The sequence below is a fragment of the Phocoena phocoena genome, chromosome 7 (genome assembly GCF_963924675.1).
Source record: "Phocoena phocoena chromosome 7, mPhoPho1.1, whole genome shotgun sequence".
NCBI lineage: Eukaryota > Metazoa > Chordata > Mammalia > Artiodactyla > Phocoenidae > Phocoena > Phocoena phocoena.
In genome coordinates this window covers 112,346,561-112,369,116 of record NC_089225.1, presented here as the reverse complement: position 1 = coordinate 112,369,116, position 22,556 = coordinate 112,346,561, and the positions used below count along the sequence as shown (strand labels likewise).

The window sequence follows — 22,556 nt, the reverse complement described above, 5'->3', positions numbered from 1 at the left end:
GCTGCGTCCTCTGCCTGCAGGCACCCACCCGCCCCGCCCCGCAGGCCCTTCCAAATCCCTGGGGGGAGGGGCTGCGCTGGGAATTCTGGGACTCAGGGACATGGGTGGACGGCAAGCTGTCACTTGGGGCGCTTGGGCCTGGTAGGGGTGTGCGCTCAGGTGGGAGCCCCTGGCCCCTCGGACTCCTCCCCCTCCCCCTCTGTCTTCCCAGAGGAAAATGCAGAGGAGCTGGTTCTCCAGTCCCTACAATATTCGGGCGCTGCTCAAAGCTCTTTACGACTACCCCGAGGTGGGGTCCTATGGTGATCATCGCCTTACAGATGGGAACTGGGGATTCGGGGCTCAGAAGCCGGCCCAAGGTCCGAGCACTGGAAGCGGTGTAGACTGGACTGAACTAGCCCTGCCCCCGTTGGGGCCTGCACCCGGCCGACTCCCAGACCGCGAGGCTCGGGCCGGAAGCAGGAAGTGGGGCACCAGGCCTGACCTGTCCTCTGCTGCAGATCTCAGGGAGGGGGTAGGTGAGGAAGGTGGGGCGTGGCCAGAGAGGTGGTGACGGCCGGGGGCTGGGAAGAGCCATTCTAGTGTGCGACTCTGGGGGCTCAAGAGTTACTGCGTGGGGGGACGAGGCGGGGGGATGGGTAAATGGCTGGGTGGGGGGATGGCTGAGCGGCTGGGCAGGTGGACAGGAGGGTAGATGAAGAAGTTCACACACCACAGACGGGGCTCTGACCGGCCCACGGTGGGCAGAACGGAGAGATGAACGGGAAGCTGAAGGCCTGGCCGGGGCAGAGGGGAGGACGGGCTCTCAGAGGAAGCCTGTGGACTTGGGAGAGGGGTAGGTGGACAGTGGTGCTGGTTACAGGTAACAGCGACGGGCTGCCTTCAACAGAAGTGAAGGGCAGGCCGGGCACAGGGGCCCCTCGCAGGCAGGAAAAGCATGCTCCGTCCCTGCCCCGCCGAGAGTCTGAGGCGAGGGAGCTGGCGGGGGGCCCCGGAGCCTGTGCAGGGCACTGACCTCCTGCCAGAGCCTGTGCGCCTGGAAGCCGGGCGGAGGTGCACGAGAGCCGTCCCCTCCCGGCACCGCTGGTTCTCAGCACAGTGGGGACTGGTGGCCAGTGACAAGCACGCCGTGTCCGGCAGGGTCGGAGACTTGGGGTCGGGGAGGGCTGTGGTCAGAGGGAGCCACGACGAGGCCTCTCCGCTCTCCCGGGGGACGCAATGGCGGGGGCTCCACACGCCTCTCCAGGATCCCCGTGACGACCCCGCGCCCCTGGATTCCACGTCCCCCGACATGTGACGGGGTGGGAGGCTAACGAGCCCATTTACCTAATTTAAGTGACAGACTCCAGGCTGGACACATCTCGGCAGGGGGGCCAAGCTAACAAAGTGACATTTCATAGCAGTAAAAGTACAACTCTGTGATTAATTACAAATAAAACCGCAAACGCAGGGAACCCACGGCAGGTGGAAGTGGAGATGAGACCAGTGGCAGGAGCTGGAAGCAGCCTCGGGCTGCACCTGCCTGCATGCTGAGGTGCCTGCTTCCACACCCGCCGCCCGGAGGGTCCCACTGTCCCCCAGGCCCGGACAGGCAGGCCGGGGCCTGGAAGCCGCTCAGATGGGGAGGACCCCCGGGGGTTTTAGCTCGAGAAGCCGGGAGTAATGGGGGGGAACGGGGAAGATGAAAGGCTGGCAAGAGGGAAAGCCCTTCGGAGGAGCCCCCAGGAGAGGACGGGGGGCGGGCGCAGGGCTGACCCTCCCTTGACACCCTGGGAAGGGGCGCCCTGCTGGGTGTGAAGGAGTGAGGCCCCCGGGACGCTCAGGGGGCCGGGGAGGGAGACGCTGGAGCCTCTGAAAAAGCCCCTGAGTTCACGTCGCTTCCCAACAGCCCGGGTGTGGCCCCCTCAGGGTCCACACGGCGCGCACGTGCACCCGAGGGCCAGCCGTGAGGAAGGGGCAGCTCCCCACCCCTGCCCTCTCAGGACACCCCGAGAAAGCCCACCTGCGCCGGGGGTCGCAGGTAGCTCAGGAAGGCTTAGACACAGACTCAGGGAGGAGCTGCAGCCTCGTTCTGAAGGTCGGTCGCCCCTCCGTGTGTCCCCCGCCCCTCACTGCTCGTGGCATCCGCTCTGCACTCCCCACCTGGATCGCCCTTCCTGGCAAAGCTCAGGCTCAAATGTCGCCCGTCCTCCTCCCTAAGGTCCCAGCACCACCCCCCCCACCCCCCCACCCCCCCACCCCCCCCCCCCCCCGCCCCACCTCTGCATCTAGTGCCTTGTTTAGGGCAGGCAGACGGTTCTTTCTTTTCTCAGAACCGCTTTGCTGTCCTCTCCTCGCCCACTCTTTCTGACTCACGCGGATGTCCTCCCTGGTACCCAGCGGCTCTGCATGTTAATATTTGTCAGGTGAACCAGATGGTGACGCCCAGTTTATCAGTGGACATTCTACGTGGGAGTGAAGCATGGTGTCTCGGACTGTCCCAAGGAGGGTCAGGAAGCGCGGCGGGCTCCCCTCCTGCTCTGGAAGGGCTGGTTTACGGCAAACGAAGATGCACGGGCATCTCAGGGCACTGGGTGCTCGCGACAGAAAGCCACGGGCTGATGTGAGCGCTGGAGGGACCTGATCTAAGGGTGCTGCGTGGCTCCCGAGTCCCTGGAATGTCAGGGAAGCAGGGGCCCACAAGCCCCAGAGTTAGTGTGGGGGGGGGTGGGGGGGGGGCAGAGGCCGAGGGCCTGCTTGGAATGGGTTCCGAGGGACGTGTCCTCAGGCCACAGTCCCCCCTGTGAGGGGTCCCTCCCTGACGCTCGGGTCGGCCTCTTCCTGCTGCCCCCTCCTCTGGGTTGCACACATCCAGCAGCCACCTGTCCCCGCCCGGCCGGCTCAGGGCCTGAGCGGCCACCCTGCCCTTCGGCCTCAGTGGTCACACTCTAGCCCACACTGTCTGTGCGCCACCCTGCCCTGGGCTGGCTGCAGGGCCTGCCCTGTGGCCTTGACCCGGCCTGGCTCTGGGCTGGTCCCTGGGCGGCAGCTCCCACCTCTCTGTGAGCCACTGTCTGTCTCCGGAGGGCGGGACCTCTGCTCCCTGGAAACAGACACCCCTACCCCGCTGCCCTTTCTCTCCTGCCCCGGGGGAGCCCAGAGCCGCTGTTCTCTTTGCCGTCGTTCCTACAGCTGGGATGAGGCTGCGCAAGCTGTTTGCGTGAATCTGGAAACCAGTTTCATTCTTAAGTAGAGGAGAATGACACTTAGATGTAAAAACAAAAAGAGCCTGGTGTGGTCTTTCATTGGGAAGAGAGGAAACGTTATGGTTTTAACATGGAATCAAGTTGCCCAAAGTTTTAAAACCAGCTGTTTGGGGCCAGATGGGTTCCAATCCTGTGTCACTGCAAATTTAATCATTCATAACTCATGTCTTTAAAAGGCCGACTGCAAGGCTGCCGGGCGGACAGCAGCGAGTCGAGGCAGGACTTTCCCTGGCGTCTGCATCGTTCAGTCCAGCGAGCCTGGCGGCGCCTCGAGAAACAGCTGGAAAATGTCCCTGACGGGAGGAGAAATGGCAGTGAGATCCCTACGGCCACGTGCCTGGGGCCAGAAAGATGGGGCGGCAGCCTCCCCATGGGGGACCTCGGGGCTCTGGGGCATTTGGGTTTTCTAACGAGAGATGAGGGCTCAGAAGTGAGGACCTGATAGGTGTTGTTTCATGCCTGTGCCCTTGGCCTGTGGTGCATGTCTGCAGGACGGGCCCATCCTGCTGCCACTCATCCCACCCCACGTTTGCAGAGATGGAGCCGCAGACTCACACGGTCCTCCCAGGGCTGGGGTGACCGGTGGGAGGTGAGCCGAGGGAAGGGCACCTGCTGGGGGGCCTGCTCGTCAGAGTGACCGGCTGGGGGCTGAATTCAGAGCCCGTGAGCCTCCAGGGCCCCCAGCACACTGCCCACCCCCACCCCCAGAGGAGGCCTCGCCACCTCTCGGCCACAGTTTCTTTCTCTGTGAAATGGGAACGTCCCACACCAGGTGGGCAAACAGGCCTGGCTTCCAGAAGACGTGTTCACAGAACCAACCCCACCTCAAGACGAGTGGCCCTCCCTGTGGATTTGCAAACTGAGTGGCCCTTAGCGACTCACAGGAAGTGCCAGCCTGACCCCAGGGCCCAGCAGGGGTGATGGGAGGGGGCGGGAGAGGGAGGGGACAAAGGCATGGGACATTTCTGGAGGTGACAGACATACATGCTCACGGTCTTGGGTCCACGTGGGTGTATATCTATGCCAGAACCTTCCAAATGGTACACTTTAAACATAGTTTATTCTACGTCAGTTATACCTCAATGAAAACAATAAATCTGAAGGAAATGTCGAGTGGGTTATCTCTGAGTGGTGTAATTACAGATGATCTTTATTTTCTGCTTTATGCTTTTCTACGTTTTCCACAGGTTAAAAGTATAATTTCTAAAATATTCTCTCTGTATTCTGTCCAGACCTTTTCCTAATAGTATCGGAAAAATCCTTGCTCGGCGTGTTCTTGCTGAATCACTTTTTGCTCACCCAGCTAGGGCCAGCAGGGTGAAAAACACCCACTTCCAGGGCTCTCCTGGGTACAGCCACTTGGGAGCCAAATGCCGAGGCAGCTACATGCCTGGCCTGTCACTGAATGCCCCAGAGGATGATGTAAACAGAACTTGGTTTGAACATGTTACCTTCAGCCTTTCTCAGTCTACTCTGGAAAAAGAAAACAAAAACCCGGACGACAAAGTGAAAAAACAGGAACTCTGTGTGTCCAGTAAAAACTCCTACTCAACCCTCAAGGCCCAGTGAACCATCACCTCCTCTGCCCTGCTCAGCACAGATCCCTCTCTGACCGTGCATTGCACCGTCTTCTAACCCTTGGTTAGCCACCGAGGGGCCTCGGAGACTGTGTCTCCTGCACACCCAGCGCCAGCCCTCAGCAGGCTTCTGGCTGACGGCACACTCACTGAAGGAGCAGATGTGCTGGGGCACACCGCACTCCTGGCCAGGGACAGCTCTCTTAACTTTCCCGGTCTGTTCTGGCTTCTAGAAAGCGCAGGGTGGTTTGGGCGTCAGCCTGTCCTCAGCCAGCAGCTTGTGAGACGCTTCTCTCTCCTCCTTGGTTAAATACTCTGTGGATTTCATCCCCTCCTGGAGGGTTTTGGGGACTGCGTAATGTGATACCAGGTCATATTTCGGTGCCTTAAGGTGCCTGTGTGTCTATCAAGAGCCACTGTCTGTCTTCTCTTTGGAAGCAAGTTGGTATGAATGGATAGAATGCAGATCAGGCTCTAGATGGGTTACACATCAATTGCAAAAGGACTGCTACTTCCCCTCCCACTGCCACATGCTGGGAAGGCCCCATCGAAGGTTGTGACAGCTGCAGTTCATGTCGCCAGCCCCTGTCCTAAGCCCTCTACGGGCATCAGCTTATTTAATCCTTGCAAGTAACCAACAGGGCAGGTATTATTCTCTCATTTTACACATGGGGACGGAGGGGCCCTGAGAGGCTAGGTAACCTGCTCAGAGCCACACAGCCCAGGAGTGGTGGAGCTGGGATGCAACCCCTGGCATGCTCATCTCAGACCACGTGGGAGAGATGCTGAGGGCGGCCACCTCGACGCCAGAGACCCTGAAAGCAGCCCCAAAGGCTATAGATGATCCATGTCCGCTGAGGCTGTGAGAGCCTCGAACCAAGTCACCTCCGCAGGTGGCTTCCCCAGGGCCACCTCCCCGTGGAGGGGGTCTCACTGGAGAGATGGGAGTCCCATGAGATGGATGCCTGGCCGCGTGCAGGCGCCCTGAAGGACATGAGGTCAAGCCAAGAGCCAGCGGCCGAGCTGCCTCCTGCCGGCACCGGGTCCGCCTAATCCCAGGGGACCAGCATTTTCTACCTGAGCAGGTACAGCCGACTCAAGCCCATTGCTCCCACTAAAATCACTGGTGTCTTTAAGGAACATGTGGTGCCCTCAGAGGAAAGCAAAAGGATTTTCATGATTTTAGAAACTAATTTCAACGTCTCGCTTGTTAAGGGAGTCTATCTTTGCATGCTTTTCTGACACGCAGATGAATCACTGCACAGCGACTGGAGAAGCACATCCCAGCGACCTTACCGACAGGGGCTGGGCCAAGAGAGCCTGGAGACGACCCCTCCAGAGGATGGAGAGCCTGGGGCCCAAGGGAGGAGCTCCCCAGCCCATCTGAGTGCCCATTCCTGCCGCCCGCGAGTCGGGGGTCTCCTGAACCGGCTCCATCGGTCACCACGCTCCATCGTTGGTGGGCTGGTGGGTCCCTGTGTCAGCCCCTGAGTGGGTGCCGTGGTCCCTCCAGCATTCTCCACGTGGCCCCTGGGCGTCTCCCCACTGCCAGGCTCCGTCACACTGAACTTCCTCTAGAGCGAAAGCTCCTCGGCTTCCCCTGAGCTCTTCCTCTCCCGTCTGTTCTATCTAATGCCCTCCCTCTGCAGGAGGTCAGCTGGTCCAGCTCGCCCCCTGTCCCAGGATGCTCTCCATGCCTGGCAAGAGGAATTCCCGCCCTTGCCACTCTCTGAGCAGCCAGTCAAAGGCTGAGAGAGAGCAGGAAGAGTCCCCTCCTCCCGGCCCAGGGGCCCTTCCGCTTCCCCCTCAAGCAGCAACTTGCTCCAATGAAGCCCTCACCTCGAGGATTCTCCTGTCACTTGATTTTCATCCTTGCGGTCAGCCTGCAGACCCACCGTCCCCTTGCTCTGGCCCAGGGATGCTGCTTGCCCTCCTCCCTCCCCTCCTTGAAGCGCCTGCTCTGTGCTGGGTGTGGGAGGACCTGTCGATGTGTGCCCTGAATCCACGAGAAAACAGGATGCTAAATGAGATCAAACGCCTAAGTGATACAGAATAACACACAAAAGGTGGGCGGTGGAGTCAGACAAATGTAAAACCAAAAAATAATAAAGCACAAAGTCAAGTTCCACCCGGAAAGAGAGAAAGGGCGTCCCACACCCATCAGGACAGCTACCGTCAAAAAACCAGGAAAGAACAAGTGCTGGTGAGGATGTGGTGACATCGGAACCCTTGTGCACTGCTGGTGGGAATGGAAAATGGTGCAGTTACTGTGGAAAACAGTAGAGCAGTTCCTCAAAATAGTAAACATAGAACTACCATATGATCCAGCAATTCCACTTCTGGGTATTTACTCAAGAAAATTGAAAACAGGGTCTCTAAGAGATACTTGCACACCTGTGTTCATAGCAGCGTTATTCACAATCGCCAGAAGGTGGACGCAATCCAGGTGTCATCGATAGATGAATGGATAAACAAAATGTGGTATATACATAGGAGGGAACATTATTCAGCCTTAAAAAAGAAGGAAATTGTGACACATGCCATAGCATGAATGAAGACATAATGCTAAGTGAAATAAGCCACTCACAAAAAGACAAATACTATATGATTCCAATTCATGTGAGGTGCCCACAGTAGTCAGAATCAAAGAGACAGAAAGTAGAAAGGTGGTTGCCAGGGGCTGGGGGAAGGGGATGGGGAGTTAGTGCTTCGTGGGTAGAGTAACATTTTGGGAAGATGCAAAAGTTCTGGAGGCGGGTGGTGACAACGATTGCAGGGCAATGTGAATAGCCTCAATGCCACAGAACTGTAACCACCTTAAAATGGTTAAGATGGTAAATTTTATATGTATTCTACCACAATTAAAAGTAAAAAAATAAAATTAAAAAAACAATGAAGAGGGGCTTCCCTGGTGGCGCAGTGGTTATGTATTCTACCACAGTTAAAAGTAAAAAAAATAAAATTGAAAAAACAATGAAGAGGGGCTTCCCTGGTGGCGCAGTGGTTATGTATTCTACCACAGTTAAAAGTAAAAAAAATAAAATTAAAAAAACAATGAAGAGGGGCTTCCCTGGTGGCGCAGTGGTTATGTATTCTACCACAGTTAAAAGTAAAAAAAAAAAATTAAAAAAACAATGAAGAGGGGCTTCCCTGGTGGCACAGTGGTTATGTATTCTACCACAGTTAAAAGTAAAAAAATAAAATTAAAAAAACAATGAAGAGGGGCTTCCCTGGTGGCGCAGTGGTTGAGAGTCCGCCTGCCGATGCAGGGGACACGGGTTCATGCCCCGGTCCGGGGAGATCCCACATGCCGCGGAGCAGCTGGGCCCGTGAGCCGTGGCCGCCGAGCCTGCACGTCCGGAGCCTGTGCTCCGTAATGGGAGAGGCCACAACGGTGAGAGGCCCGCGTACCGCAAAAAAAAAACAAAAAAAACAACAATAAAGAGGACACAGAAGGTTATGCTATAAGAACTCCTCACGTGGATGTGACTGGCAGGGATTAGGTGTGTGAATTCCCCACTGTCCCAGTGGCACAGAACGTGCAGGAGCTCAGCGACAGAAAAGTGAATCAGAGAAGCAGCGTGGGGTTGAAACACAGTTCTCACAGCCCTGACACAGCTGGGGGACTACAATAAGTAAGGATACGTAAGTAATATAGTTTAAAATGATGACTAGAATCAACACATAAAAACTCCACGCTCGGAAATTCCCTGGCCGTCCAGTAGTTAGGACTCGGTGCTTGCACTGCTGAAGGCCCGGGGTTTGATCCCCGGTTGAGGAACTAGGACCCTGCAAGCTGCTCAGCACGGCCAAAAAACAAACAAACAAACAAAACTCCACACTCTTCTTGTGGGTTTAGGGGCCTTTTAAAGAAGGGAAATTCTGCAAGGCCCAGAACGATGCCTTCACTCGCACTAAGCCGTGGCGGTGGTCTACGACTGCTTCCTGACCACGGAGTGTCGGGGGAGAAACCAAAAGGCTGAGTCACTGGGATTGTTAAAAACTTGCTTCCAAATAAGTCATATTTTAAGAAGATATAAAACCCACAAAGACAGAAAATCAAGAAAATATTAGCAACGGGCACAAGACAGAAAGAAATTCAGGGGCTGCAGCCATGATGCCAAAGAACAAGTTTCATTCCTGAAAAAGACAGAACAGAAACAAATGGATTTGGCATTCAAGGGAAATGAACTGGTTCTTCTGGGGGGAGGGGAGGGGTCTAATAACAGAGATAAATCACTGTCTCTTCTGATCGAGAGATGACAGGAAAATACCAATTCAGACCAGACATGGCAAACATATGTCCACAGATACAGCGGGAAACAGAAAAATAAGATGCCTCTATTAATGACATATTGGATAAAATGGACAAGTTCACAGGAAAATGTGAAACATCATCACTATGAGAAATAGGAAACCCAAGAGGACCAAGACCCACGAAGACACTGCAAACGTTCTCAGTTATCTTTCCTGCCAAACAGGGCCCCACTCGATGGTTTTGCAAGTGAAAATGAAGGTCCTTCAGGTCCTGGAGGAGCTGGTCATTAACATCATCCCATCTGCCCCGACGCAGACAGAAAGAATGAACGTTCACAAACCTCTTTTGGGAAGAAACCCCAGTGCTGCTAAGAAAACCTACCAAAGAAAGTGCAGAGCAATCTCACTTAGGAATAGCAAAGCATAACTCAGAATAAGCAGTGGGCAACAGACTCCCAAGTCTGCTGAAAGCCAGCACAGGGACCCAAGGAACACTCCATTCATCCCAGAAATGCAGGAAGATTCACACTGGCGAACCCCCTCTCCACCTGGGGCCCCATTTCACCAGTGCCAGCAGCCCGCCCCTCAAGGAGGGAACTCAGAGCTCTGCGCACTGCCATGGAAGAAATGATTCTTCCTCAACATCATAAAAGAGTATTTCACACACGGAAAGAAGACTCATTCTCTATCCCTTCCCCTCCCCGTCTCTAGCAAACATAAAATAAAATTTAAGAAGCATCTTGCCCAAAGGAGAAAGACTGAAGGTTTGAGGCACTGTTGCCCTCAGCCAGGAATGAAGGAAGGCAGCTGCGGCCACACCCCCTACTCAGCAGAGAGTCACCCTCCAACCCAGCTGGAGCGGGGAACCAAGAGTGTCAACGTGGGGAGGAGGTGACACCCTTCCTTACAGATGATCTAATGATCTGAAAAAGCCAAGGGGGAGAAGAACGAAAACAAAACAAGAAGCTGGCACCGTTAGAAACCATGTGCACAAAGACCGCCAAGTGTAAAACAAATGCACAAAAAAGGAGCTTATGTTCCAGCAATGACCAGATAGAAGATAAATTGGGGGAGATATCCCAGTCATAGTAGCAGCCAGAAACCACAAGATTTCTAGAAATTGAAGAAGTAATCTGCAGGAGAAAAGGAATCCTGTGGGTGGGGTTGAGGACAGACTGCTGTTTCCTGAACAGGTGGTCTTGTTAAAATCCTCCCAGATCAGTCAACAAATCAGGGCAATCACCATTCAAATCCCAACAGTCACTTAGCTAGAAAATCAGCAGACATTCCAGATGAATCACAGATCTGCATGTCTAAAACCCCGGCACGGGAGGACACCCTCAGTAGGCAGCACTCTGGGTGAGCCCTCTCTGCACCTTCTCAGAGGACCTGACCTTCTCCAGGCTGCACTAGCTGTCACCTCTTCCACACTCGCCCCTGCGAACTGCCTTCCCCAGTCTCTGTCTCAGCCTCTCCTCGGCCTCGGCCTCCCCTCCCCGGCCTCCAACGGGAGCCTGCGCCCCACCCGCATCCACACCCCCGGGGCCATCCCTTATATCCGAGCCTCTCACACCATCTTGACACGGATGCCGCCCCAGACGTCTCTCCCAGCCACACTTCTTCTGTGCCCTGCAGACACCTGCCTACTTGCCACCATCCCTGAGTGTCCAAGGGGACGTGTCACCCAATGTGGCTGCTGTGGATAGGGCCGCCAGCTTTAGCAAATAAAACTACAGGACGCCCAGTTAAACTTGAATGGCAGGTAAACGAGTTCTTTTTAGTGTAAGTATGTCCCAAATATTGCTTGAGACACTTTTATACTAAAACAATTTGTCGCTTCACTGACACTGAATTTAAGCGGGGGCCCTATGACTTCCTGGAAGCCTCAGCTGTGATGCGCCAGCTCTCTGGCCGCTGCCTGCTAGGTGCCCAGCTGTTCTGCATTCCTCGCTGCTCCCTCCCTTCCCACGGCCGAGCCCTCTGTCCACCTGTGGTACCCTCTGGAGCCTCTCCACTCCTTCCAGCTCAGCCCCACCTTCCCTCGCCCTGTCTCCCACCTCCAGCCCCCGCCCAGCTCCCGCTGGGCTCCCGCACAGCAGCCCAGGGCTCTTTAAACCATTTGTTCCATCTCGTCACCGCATTTAATATCCTCCAGGTCTGCCCATTGCCCTCGCAATGAAATCTGAACTGCTCCCCTTGGCCTGGAGGATCGGGTCCTCCTGTAGCTTGGCTCAAAGCCCTCTTCCCCTCATGCTTCCATCACAAAGGCTTCTGGAAAGTTCCAAGGCCTTTGCATAACTGTTCTCGTGCTCTGGAGCGCTCTTCCCGACCCCCTGGGGTTTGAGATCTGGGGCCCCGCCACCCGCGGCTTACTTCTTTCTGCACAGATGGCACCTTCGCAGACGTGGCTCAACGGGAGCGCGGCTTCTCAGCCTTGGCACCGTGGGCGTTTTGTGCTGGACGCTTCTTCGTGTGGGGCTACAGCGGGCAGCCCCCAGCAGTAGGCTGTGTAGCGGCACCCCTGGCTTCTACCTACTAGAAGCCCCTTCCAGGCCTGACACCCTGGGGCCCACTTGTGTTCTGTACAAGTAAAAGTTACCAGGAGAAATTAGTGCTTCCTCGATGCTCCCTTATCTGTCCTTCCACCCAGCCCACAGCCATCCTTCCTCTCGCAAATGGCCCCTGGAATCTTCTGGAGGCAATACAGGCATATGCAGAGAGCACCAACCTGGGGTGTCAGTGTCACCAAGTTTCTGTTACCTGACTACGCCTTTCAGGCCTCTTACCCGTAACATGGATTTGCTATGTGATACATGAACTGCTTTCATTCCAGCCGACAACTGGCCTGAGTCTGTGACAGTAAGGCACGTGTTACCATTCAGTCATTTGCTGGGTAAACTGCTACCCTTGGGCCTCTCAGGTGAGGTCTGGCTCAGGAGAACCCTTCCCGGTGAGCCTGTCGGGTGTCGGGGTGCAGAGCCCCAGGGAGCAGGGTGGGCACTGCCCGGCTGGGCCGTGGAGGGCAGAGGGATGCGGGCCCGGTCTCTGGTCCCACAGAATCGACCGTGGGAACTGCACCCGGGAGGGAGGGCGCAATCGTGGAGGGAAATAAAGGAGACACTGTGAGGCCTAATGAGGAATAAATAGGAACGGCTTGGCTGTGATGCGGTGCTCGGGCCCACGGGGTCCCCTGCTCCCCTGCTGGGACTTGGCAGTGGATCCTGCTTGAATGAAGCTGATTAGCGTCTGTGTTTTGAATGATGACTGAAGTGATGTCTTAGAAAACACTAAAATAAAACTATCTTAGGGAAAAAACTTCTTTCTCCACCGACAACAATACCGTCATTATGTTACAAAGAATAACTTGTTTAGGTTGGGAGCCTCCTCTTGCTGCTGTGTTGACATAACCCTCCTCGCTAAGAACAAACGCGTTCTCTAGAAATGTTACCCAGACCCAAGGTCATCCATCCCGGAGCAGGGAGGGCTGGTGCCAAGGACATCCCTGTAGGGGCTCCGTGTGTGTTTTGTGTGTGTGTGTGTGTGTGTGTGTGTGTGTGTGGAGGGCTGGTGGCTGGGCCTGGCGACAGGACAGAGCCCCAGCAGCATCGTGTTTTTCTCCATCTGCCAGGAAGAAAGTGAAGAGCCCGGGGCGGGCGGGCACACGGCCAGGATAGGCGCTAAGGCCAGAGCAGCCGCCCCATCTCCCCTTCACCCCTCCTAAGGCTGCAGCGTCTCCTCCTCGGGTCTTCTCGGAGTCCCCAGCAGAGCAAGAGGCTCTTGGGCCGGGATCCCACAGCCCTCAGGCGTGTGCCCTTCTCAGAGCCCCGTGAGCCTCTGCCACATATCAGGCACTGTTCTGCAAGGGACACGGCTGGCTCAGATGTGATGGGGTTACAGGATTGAAAAGTTCACCTCTCGGGGCTCAATCTAGGCTCAGTCAGGCTCAGTGAGAAGAGGTCCTGCCTGCCTCTGTCAGCATGGACAGGTGCCCTACGCCCAGTCCCCCGAGGTTCCTGGGATGCGATCTGGCACCCGGCACTCACATCCAGCCGAGAGGAGAGAGTCAGAAGGCTCCAGGAGAAGACAGATCGCTCAGTCTGGGTCCCGCGCTCCTCCCTGAGATAAGCCTGGGGGGACGGGCTGGGGCCGGGGCCCTCTGGGTGGGGAGCCCTCCGTGCCAGGTGGACCTTGGGAAAGACGGGCTCTGTGCCCGAAGGAGTGGGATGCTGGTGGGCAAACCCGCGGGGCTGCACGGTCGGCAGCTCAGCATCTTCACACCGCATGGGGCGCCCACGTCGCACACTCTGCCAGACGGCACGTCTGAGTAGAAGCTGTGAAACTGCTTCACCCTGGGAGAAAAAAATCAGGAGGACCAGACTTTCCGAACTAGCTATTTGCCTTAAGTAAGGATTCCACCTACAACATTTCCTTGACGTGTTGCTACCACCACTTCCAATGAGGGCATAAACATCTCTCAACAGCCCTGGCCTGGGACTGACACTACGCACACCGACTGGCATGCACCTATGGAAGGAAGACAAAACCCAGAAACTTCTCCCTGCACCTAAATAGAATAGAGAGGGTAATAAACAAACACACCAGGTCGATTAGCAAAAAGAATCCTTCCGATCTGGACTCCAGGATTAGAACCGCCTCCAGACGTCAAACAGCACGGTAACCTGCAGTTGTCACATCGACTGCATTTCCTGTGACGCCCCGGTCGGTTCCAAACAGTTATACTTGCATTTATACAGAGCCACAGACTTCAATAAATATAGCAGCCTTGCAAGAAAACCCCCAACCGCCCCCAGCATGCCAGGGAAGGTGCGTGTTTCCCAGGACAGATGACAGATGAGTTCATAGAGGACAGTGTCAGCCAGCCCTCCTGAGTAAAGGTGGACTCATAAAAACAGGAGCTTACAATGAAGTCATCATAGACTAACTCTGGGTCCTCTGGAAACACCCTTCTTTTCTGATTGATGAAAAACAAGAAATGCCACCTTGCTTTTCTGGGTAGCAAAATCTTCATCACCATGGAGATCTAGCTCACGTCACCACTTGGGAAGAAAACTGTGTGCTCCTGTAATTCTTCTAATTACCGCTGGGCTCCAATGACACTAATTAACGGATAACCTCATAAAGCTGTGTTTCTTTTTCCAAGATGTAACATTAGCCAGACCTCTCAGAATAATGTTAAGATTCTAGGATTTTAAACTTCCACCAGAACATGTATTATTTTCTTGGTAAGCAAGGAAGGTCTTTATATGTGACCGTGAAATAGTGTTTTATTTATACAAGCTTTAGAGGGTGCAGTTTCTGGACAGCTGTAAAGAACATTTATTTATTTATGTTTAAGAAATGAGCCAACCCGGCTCTCTAACTTGCTAAAACATAAATGTTCATTTCTTAGGAAACTAAAACAGTGAGTTCCACATCAAGCCCATAGATCCTAATGCAAAAGAAGAGAATAATATTATTATAAGACTGGGCTTTTCACATAGCTTCAGCCAAAACACTTAGGTGGCAAGATCAGCTTTCAGATTACACTCTACTGAAGCAGATACTAAGGGTTTTAGGCAGATCCAACACTCCTTGGCAAGGTGTGCGAACAGGGAGATCGGAATTGCAGCCCCTCTCGTCCCAGACAAGCCCCACGGCCCCAAGCTGCTTCTCCAGCAGCTACAAGGCAGTGTGGTGTCACTCCTTCACCGAGAGGCACCTCGCAGCAGGTGCTTCAGACCAGCATCATCGGTGCGGCAGCCAGGACACAGGTTTCCCGGGGCCACTGGATTCTTTCACTTTAAAAGACCGATTTGGTTTTTATTAAAAGGTAACTAACTAAATACACGAAATGAGTCCAGCAGTTAAAGCAGTTTAGGAAGGTTTCTCAGCATTTTGTGAGAACATTTTGGACAGGGAAGTGAAGATGACAAATTTCTCGTGAAATTTTGCTAAGGCTGGTGCAGGTTCCTGTCACCACGGGGTTTCCATCTAGTCCCTCAAAACAGAAAGCCGAGCGCGTCCCGTCCCCTCACCAAGGGTCCCTCTTTGAACTTCTATTAGCCAGAAGTGACAAGTCAACAACAAACAACAGCAAGCTGTGGCGATGTCCCCGAAGAGAACAGAGAACATCTGCAAAGGAGGCTTTACTGGCAGATCAGCAACTGCTGCCTGTGACAGTCAGATTCTCAGTTTTAACCAAGTTTCTAGGTCAGTGGCCCGTGGTCTGATTCCGAAACCCTGAAACGGCCGCACCCGCAGGGCAGAGCCGGGAGCAGAGGTGCGGGAAGGGGGGCCGCGCGGCCGCTGTTTCCTCCTGAGCCGAGAGCTCCCGTGGGGCCGGGGTGGGGGGGGAAGCGCCCGCCCCTCCAGAGCCCACGACGCCTCCGAAGCCGCCCCTTCCCCCGAGGGAGGCGCCGCCCGCGGCCCCGTCCCGAGCCGGAGCCGGGGTGGCCGGGACCCCCGCCCTACTCACCCAGGAGCAGCCAGAGGCCGCGCCGCGGGAGGCCGCGCAGGCCCCGGGCCATGTCCGCAGCCGAGTCCGCCCGTCGCGCGTCCAGCCGAGGACTGAGCCCGCCGGGCGGCGCGCCGGGGGCGGGGGCGGGAGCGGAGCGGGCGGGAGGGAGGCGGCGGCAGTGCGGCCCGCCGGAACCCAAAGGGAGGGCCGACAGTGGGGGAGCCGGGCTGGCCAGCACCTGCCAGCGGGGCGCCGGGGCAGAGGCTGAACCTGCGAGGCGACCCGGCCCTCGGCGAGTAGCCCTGAGAGCGCGGAGCGAGCGCGGGGCCGGGATCCTTCCCGGGCGAGCGCACACTCGGGCTCCGGGGAACGCTCCTGAAGTGTTTCACAGACAGACACTTGTTTAACTAGGGCGGCTCTTCTAGACAGGGCATCTCCATGTCAGCCCGGGCACCATCCCTCCTCCTCTCCCCGGGTTACAACCGCCCACTCCTACTTCGGGGGTGTGCTCTGCAAAAGGCCAAGGTGCAGGCACTGGGGATCCTGAGAGGACAAAACCAGTCCCGGGGCCTGAGGAGACTCAGAGTAGCCAAAAATGGACCCATAGGTCCAATGAGGAACTGGAAAGACAAGATGAGGAACAGGGTGCGGGCGCAGGGGAGGAGGTGCGCGAAGGTCCTGGGGCTGGAGGGAAGAGGGCTCTTTGCGGGGACAGAAAGGTGGCCCTGGTGGACTTGCTGCCGAGAATGGGTGGTGAGAGGCAGAGGAGGCTGGGAAGGCCTCATTCTGCCTCTGAACTTGTGTGGTGACACATGAGAGACCCGGGAAGCCTGAGGAAGCACAGACTTCCCCAGCTTGCTTGCTCAGACCTGACCTGGGGAGCATCAGCCCAGCACAGCTGAGCTGACCCGGGCTCTCTAAGCTCTTCCGGTGGCTGGAATTCACCGTGCAGTGGTTCCTTCTTGTAACAAACTCTGCCAAGAACTCTGAGCAACTGAGTAAACTTATGCTCACGCTAAGGAATCAGCCACTGCCCTAGGGAGGAGGAAGAATCACTACCCCGAGAGCAACTCACACCTTTGCGGCTGAAGCTTCATACACGTAGCGGAGTGCCTCGTGAAGGATTCGGTGGTCAGGCCATGTGGGCTGACTCCACACTTCCCTCTGCTGAATGAAAGGGAACAGGGCCACCTGCTGTCGGCTCAGAGGACAGGCAGCAGCTGACAGCCAGGTGGTTGGGAGGGCACTCAGGGCCAGCATGCCTACAACCTGGGGGTCCCAAGTGTCCTGATAGGGGTCTGTGTCAGATGGTGGCGGAGGCCACATGCGCTCTTGAGTAGCCCCTCTTCCCAGACCTTAGGAAGATACACCCCAGCGGGTGGCCTGGCCTCTCACTTTATCCATTTAAGAAACAGCTGAGTCCCAACAGTGTGCAAGCCTGTGCTGCATAAACAAGGCAGGTCCCGCGCTTCAGATGGTGGATCTAGTGAGGAACGTCCAGATCTAAGTAACGTGAATGCTGTGACACAAGAGCCACACGCATGGGGCCTGGTGGGCCTGGCTCAGCTGCAGTGTAAGAAGCCTTGAGGGCTGGGTGGAGGAGTGTGTGAGGGGCTGCAGGCCAGAGTAAAGAGCCAGTGACCGGGGACCAGGCCAGGTGGGAAAGGCGTGGTTACAGGAGATGAGCGGGGCCCAGCCCAAGCCTGTGAACCCTATACTGGGGACAGCCAGCCACTGGTTAGGGAGAAGAGCGGGCATCTCTGCTGCTCTCAGACTCGCCCTCCGCTCACCCTTTTGAGTCACCCTTTCCACCCTTGGCCTGCGGGCCTCCCTGCATCATCTTCTGGTCAGCTCCTTCTTCATTACCCCAGGTACCTTCATTAACCTGGGACCCCACTGGGGTCAGCAGGAACCATTCTTTGCAACATGTTCTTTGAGGCTCAACTGCAACAGGAGGCGTGGGCTGAGCAGGGGAAGCCCTCTGCCTTTTCTCCTCCATTTTCTCACACTCACCACCCTAACAGACACATGTACCTAGCAAGACAAAGTGTTATTTCTCAAGTTCATGTACTTAGGAAGTTCACAGTCCTCTTGGGAATGCCAAAGTCAAGAGGTATACACACCATGGCGCTTTCTCCCCTAATGGTTTTCTTTTCTGCACCTTGGGTCTGGGTAAAAGATGTCCCAGTAATTACGATGGGTTTTCCCTTCTGCAGAGGTAGGAAAGTGGGACAAACTCTTTAACACTTGTTCCTGTAGCTGTGACACGTATCTAAGAGTTGACAATTTTGCCCTGGCTAGATTTTATCTGATGTATCTGTATTTCTAGCTGGTAGCATGGAAAATCATTCCTCTCCCTGAGCACCTCCATCTATATGGATGTTAGGTTAAACAATGGAAGAGTTGAGAAAATGGCCAAGTGCTTTACTGTGCGCACAGTAGGGTTAAAGACACAATCTAGATAGTTCAAAAAGACCTGGTCAACTTCACTAAAAATCCAAAATTAAAGAAGGCTTCTGTTTCCAGCCATGATGAAATAAGAGGGACTGGATTTACCCTCCCCACTTCAACTAAACAACTGGGCAAAACAGATCGTCACACTGGACCACAGGAGAGGGATCCCTAAGAGATGGGAAACAGCTCTATTACAAATACATAACACAACCACACTGAAGGCGATCAGGAATAAAAGACAGAACCTAAGTAAGTTTAGAGAATGATATCCTGACTGCACACTCTAAGGATAAAGACAAAAAGAACTTTACACAAATTCTGTACTCCAGGTAGTAAATGTTTCTCCCAGGGTCTGATTTAGCAATGCTGTCATGATTCGGTGTGTATGCTAGGTCTGAATAAACAACTACAGGTGTGGCTGGGTGCACAGATTGACAGAAATGCAGACATTTCCTAGTTCTCTCTGCTGAGAGGGCCTACAACCAACTCCAACAGCAGTGAGCACATCTACTGACCAGATCTTGGTTTCTATACATCATTCTCAAAGAAAAGGAAACACAGCTTGTTGCAGAAGTGGCTGATTCCAGGGCTGGGGCAGGGAACATTTAAGATGAGCCTAAAATATTCTGTGGTGCCAGAAAATAAGCAAGTACTTGGAAAAGGATGGTGCTTTTCAAAGACAAAGAACCCAACCCAAAGAAGCTCCTAATGCCTACAGCTGGAATCATTTGAGCGACAAAATAAGCAATGATAGTGTTGTAACTCACAGAACAAAATGAACATCACTGAGTCCATATTGAAATAAATAACTGAATAAATACATGGGGGAGAAAGGATAGGTTTTCCTTACGGAACAATTCTAAGTAATAAATGTAGAAGGAAAGAAAGACATACAAAATCATCATTAGACAAACACCACAAGAATAACTGTTTCAGGCAAGATTGGCTGATGGATGCTAAACCAGTGAGCAAAAGTTTTAGGAGAAACAGATACTTACATACTATCAAAGATCTCTCTCAATTACGAAGGAAAAATAGTAATACAAATAAAATACAGTGGAGGAACCCAACAGAGGCCGCCATAACCAAGTGATGAAGGATAATATCACCTGCAGGAGATGGATCATGTACCCCAGATATGAAGTACTGAAGACCTCGTCTGTGGTATTCTTTATCAAAAAATGCATAACCTCAATCTCATCAGGAGAAAACAGCTGATAAATCAAAATTGAGAGGCATTTTATAAAAATAGCTAATCAAATACTCATCAGAAGTGTCAAGGTCATGGAAGGCAGGAAAATAACTTAGGAACTGTCCCAGACTGGAGGGGATGGAGAAAACACAGTAACTAAATACAATGTGGGACACTGGAATGGGTCCTGAAGCAGAAAAAGAACATTAGGGGTTAAAATTGGTGAAATCTTAAGATCTGTGGTGAGTAGTATTGCACCAATGTTAATTTCCCAGTTTTGATAATTTTACTGTGGTTATGTAAACTGTTAACATTACAGGAAGCCCAGCCAAGGGCATACATGAACTCTCTGTACTATTTTTGCAACTTTTCTGTAAATCTAAAATTGTTGCTAAGTAAAACGTTAAGAGCGTATAACAAACACTTAATGTGAACACTGCTTGTGTGCCTATTTCCCCGAAGTTCTCAGTGAACACTGTAACCATCCCTACTTAGGAGAGAGAGTGTGTGTGTGTGTGTGTGTATTTGGCGGGGGAGGGAATCAGGGAGGGAGAGGTAGGAAGAGAGAAAAAAAAGAGAGAAAGAGAAAAAGAAGAAAGCAGCAGGCTCTTGATCCAGCTATATCTGAATTAATTTCTGGAAGTGTCACTTATGTGAGTTAAGTTTACTTTTTTTGTGCTTTGGCTAGTCTGATTTGTGTTTCTATCATTTGTAATCAAGTGCCCCCTAACACAGCAACTTACGGCCTGCTTCATTCTAAGAAAATTTCAGGCAGGTTATAGACGTTCATAGAAGAGAAAAAAAAGATAATCAAGAAAGGAGAATGAAAGCAAAACAGCAAGATACTACAACAAAGTCAGGGTAAGTTACAACACAGAAAGATGCATCACTGCACACTGCTTGATGACTGCACTACCGGAAGGAGCAACCCTTGATGCGCTCTTATATTGTAACAAGTACTGTGGCAAACGCTTTACTTTACTCCATGCCTAGGAGGGCAGATACTTCCTGTATCTCCATTTTACACACCAGACAACTGAGGCACAGGGAAATTATATAACTTGTCCAAGGCTAAACACAGCAGACAAACTTGGGGCAGGAATCTGAATCAAGAAAATCTGGCTTCAGAACCTGCCTTCTTAAACAGTAAACTGTTAGAAATGATGCGCAAGTCTGGCCCTCAGCTTCCTCGCAGGAACACCGAAGTTGTTTATAACGATGTCCATAATATACATAATAATGACATTCTCTGGTCTGTCAGGGGACTATCGCTATCAACCCTAAGTATCACGATGTTATTAAGATAAAAGTTCTATATAAATACGAAGAGGTGGTGGTTTATTTAATACTCATAGCTCACACCTACTTTATCCCCAAGAAACAAAATTCAGGCAAAGATACACTGAACCTATAAGCAATCTTATATTGTTCCTAGCAGTTCCCTAGAGGTAACAATTATAGCTTTATTAGTTTTCTATTGCTGATGTAACAGATCACCACAAGCTTGGTGGCTTAAACAATACAGATTTATTATCTCATACTTCTGTAAGTCAGAAGTCAGAGACAGGTTTCACCAGGCTAAAATCAACATGTCGGCAGGGCTGCACTGCTGCTGGTAGCTCTAGGGGACAATGTTCCCTTGCCTTTTCCAGCTGCTAGAGTCCACTTGCAATCCTTGGCTCCTAGCCACCTTCCTCCATCTTCAAAGCCAGTAACAGTGGGTGAAGCCCTTCTCGAAATGCCATTTCTCCGGTTCTCTCTTCTGCCCACCCAGATAATCCAGGATCATCTTCCCAACTCAAGGTCAGCTGATTAGCAACCTTACTTGCTTCTGTACCCTTAACTCCCTTTTGCCATGTGACGCATTCACAGGTTTGGGCATGCAGACTGGTCAGCTTGGAGGGCCATTGCTTTGCTGACCACAGGAGCTAACACTTATTAAACATTTTACTATATGCCACATAGATACTTTGCAATAAGTAACAGTGATCAATAATGAAAAAAAGTTAAGTCAATATATGCAGAACTCTGGCTGAAGAACTATTTTTTCAAAAAGAAACTACCTGTAATATTGAGCTTCTCAGTTACACATATTATCTCTTTGGACTAGAATTAACATTGGCATTAGGCAGAGCCAACTGGGAATTTTTAGTCCCACTTTTTTGGTGATAGTCTCAGGGTATTCTACAACATTCCAGGTCTCTGGTTATCTAAAAACACAATTACCTGTATATTCTATTTGGTACAGCTAAAGTGCTCTTTGGTGTCCCAGTAATACAGTATGAAAGAAAAATGCTTCTGAGCAATAATTAAGTCTGCTAAAATTATCTGAAACTTTGCTGGTTGAAGGTATTTGGAAACCTGGATAATTTGACCAGTCTTTTAAATTCTATAACGATTTAATATAATCAACCAATGTCAAATTAGAGATCTTAGAGAATAAGGTAAATATTGCTTTTTCACTTGCAGTTCCAAAGATTCATGAATTTCTCCAGTTTCTACATTTTACTCGGGGAGCTTAATAACAGTGATCAGTTTACATGGTCATGGCTAAAATCCTTTTGATCTAAAAGTTGCCTGATCTTTACATACCTTTAGGTTTTGAAGAGGACATCTTTATTTCAAAAAACCTCAAAGTTATAATTTCAAATGATCCTTTCTATATTTTCAATTACTAAATTGAATTCAGTAATTTGGTCTCCATGTATTCTAAAAGAGAATTCCATTGAATTAAATCCTTTTAGAAACAAACGACTAGAGGTATACTTCTCATGGCTGCTAGTATGTTAAAAATAATGTCTAATCCATGTTTCAACTTTATTAAAAAAGGTTACTCTGAATGTAGCCTTTTAATATAAATAACCGTATGATTTAACAGATAGGAAGCAATCTCCATAATTCTAGGATTCTACTAACTTGATGTATGGCCAAAACTAGAGAATCATCTACTAATTTGATGATTTTCAAGTTTCATTTAACCGAGTCCTTTAAAAAAAATTTTTTTTAATTAATTAATTTATTTTTGGCTGCCCTGAGTCTTTGTTGCTGCACACGGGCTTTCCCTAGTTGTGGCGAGCGGGGGCTACTCTTCGTTGTGGTGCCCGGGCTTCTCATTGCGGTGGCTTCTCTTGTTGCGGAGCACAGGCTCTAGGCGCGCGTGCTCAGTAGTTGTGGTGCATGGGCTTAGCTGCTCCGCGGCATGTGGGATCTTCCAGGACCAGGGCTTGAACCCATGTTCCCTGCATTGGCAGGTGGATTCTTAACCACTGTGCCACCAGGGAAGTCCTCCCTCAATTTTTTTTTAACATCCTGGAACCCAATTTCTGCTAGACGTTTGGACTGGGTCTGGTAATAACTGGAGACAAATTAATATA

General features: G+C 52.2%; 1 protein-coding gene across 1 annotated transcript in view; it reads right to left on the bottom strand.

The window, feature by feature from the left end:
- The window catches only part of RAMP1 (receptor activity modifying protein 1), a 51,065-nt gene extending 35,452 nt beyond the window's left edge, over positions 1 to 15,613 (bottom strand). Inside the window, exon 1 of the mRNA XM_065881102.1 lies at positions 15,555 to 15,613. Coding sequence (XP_065737174.1) covers positions 15,555 to 15,606 — 52 coding nt within the window. The 5' untranslated portion in view covers positions 15,607 to 15,613. The remainder of the gene's footprint in view (positions 1 to 15,554) is intronic.
- Between the last annotated feature and the right edge of the window lie 6,943 nt (positions 15,614 to 22,556).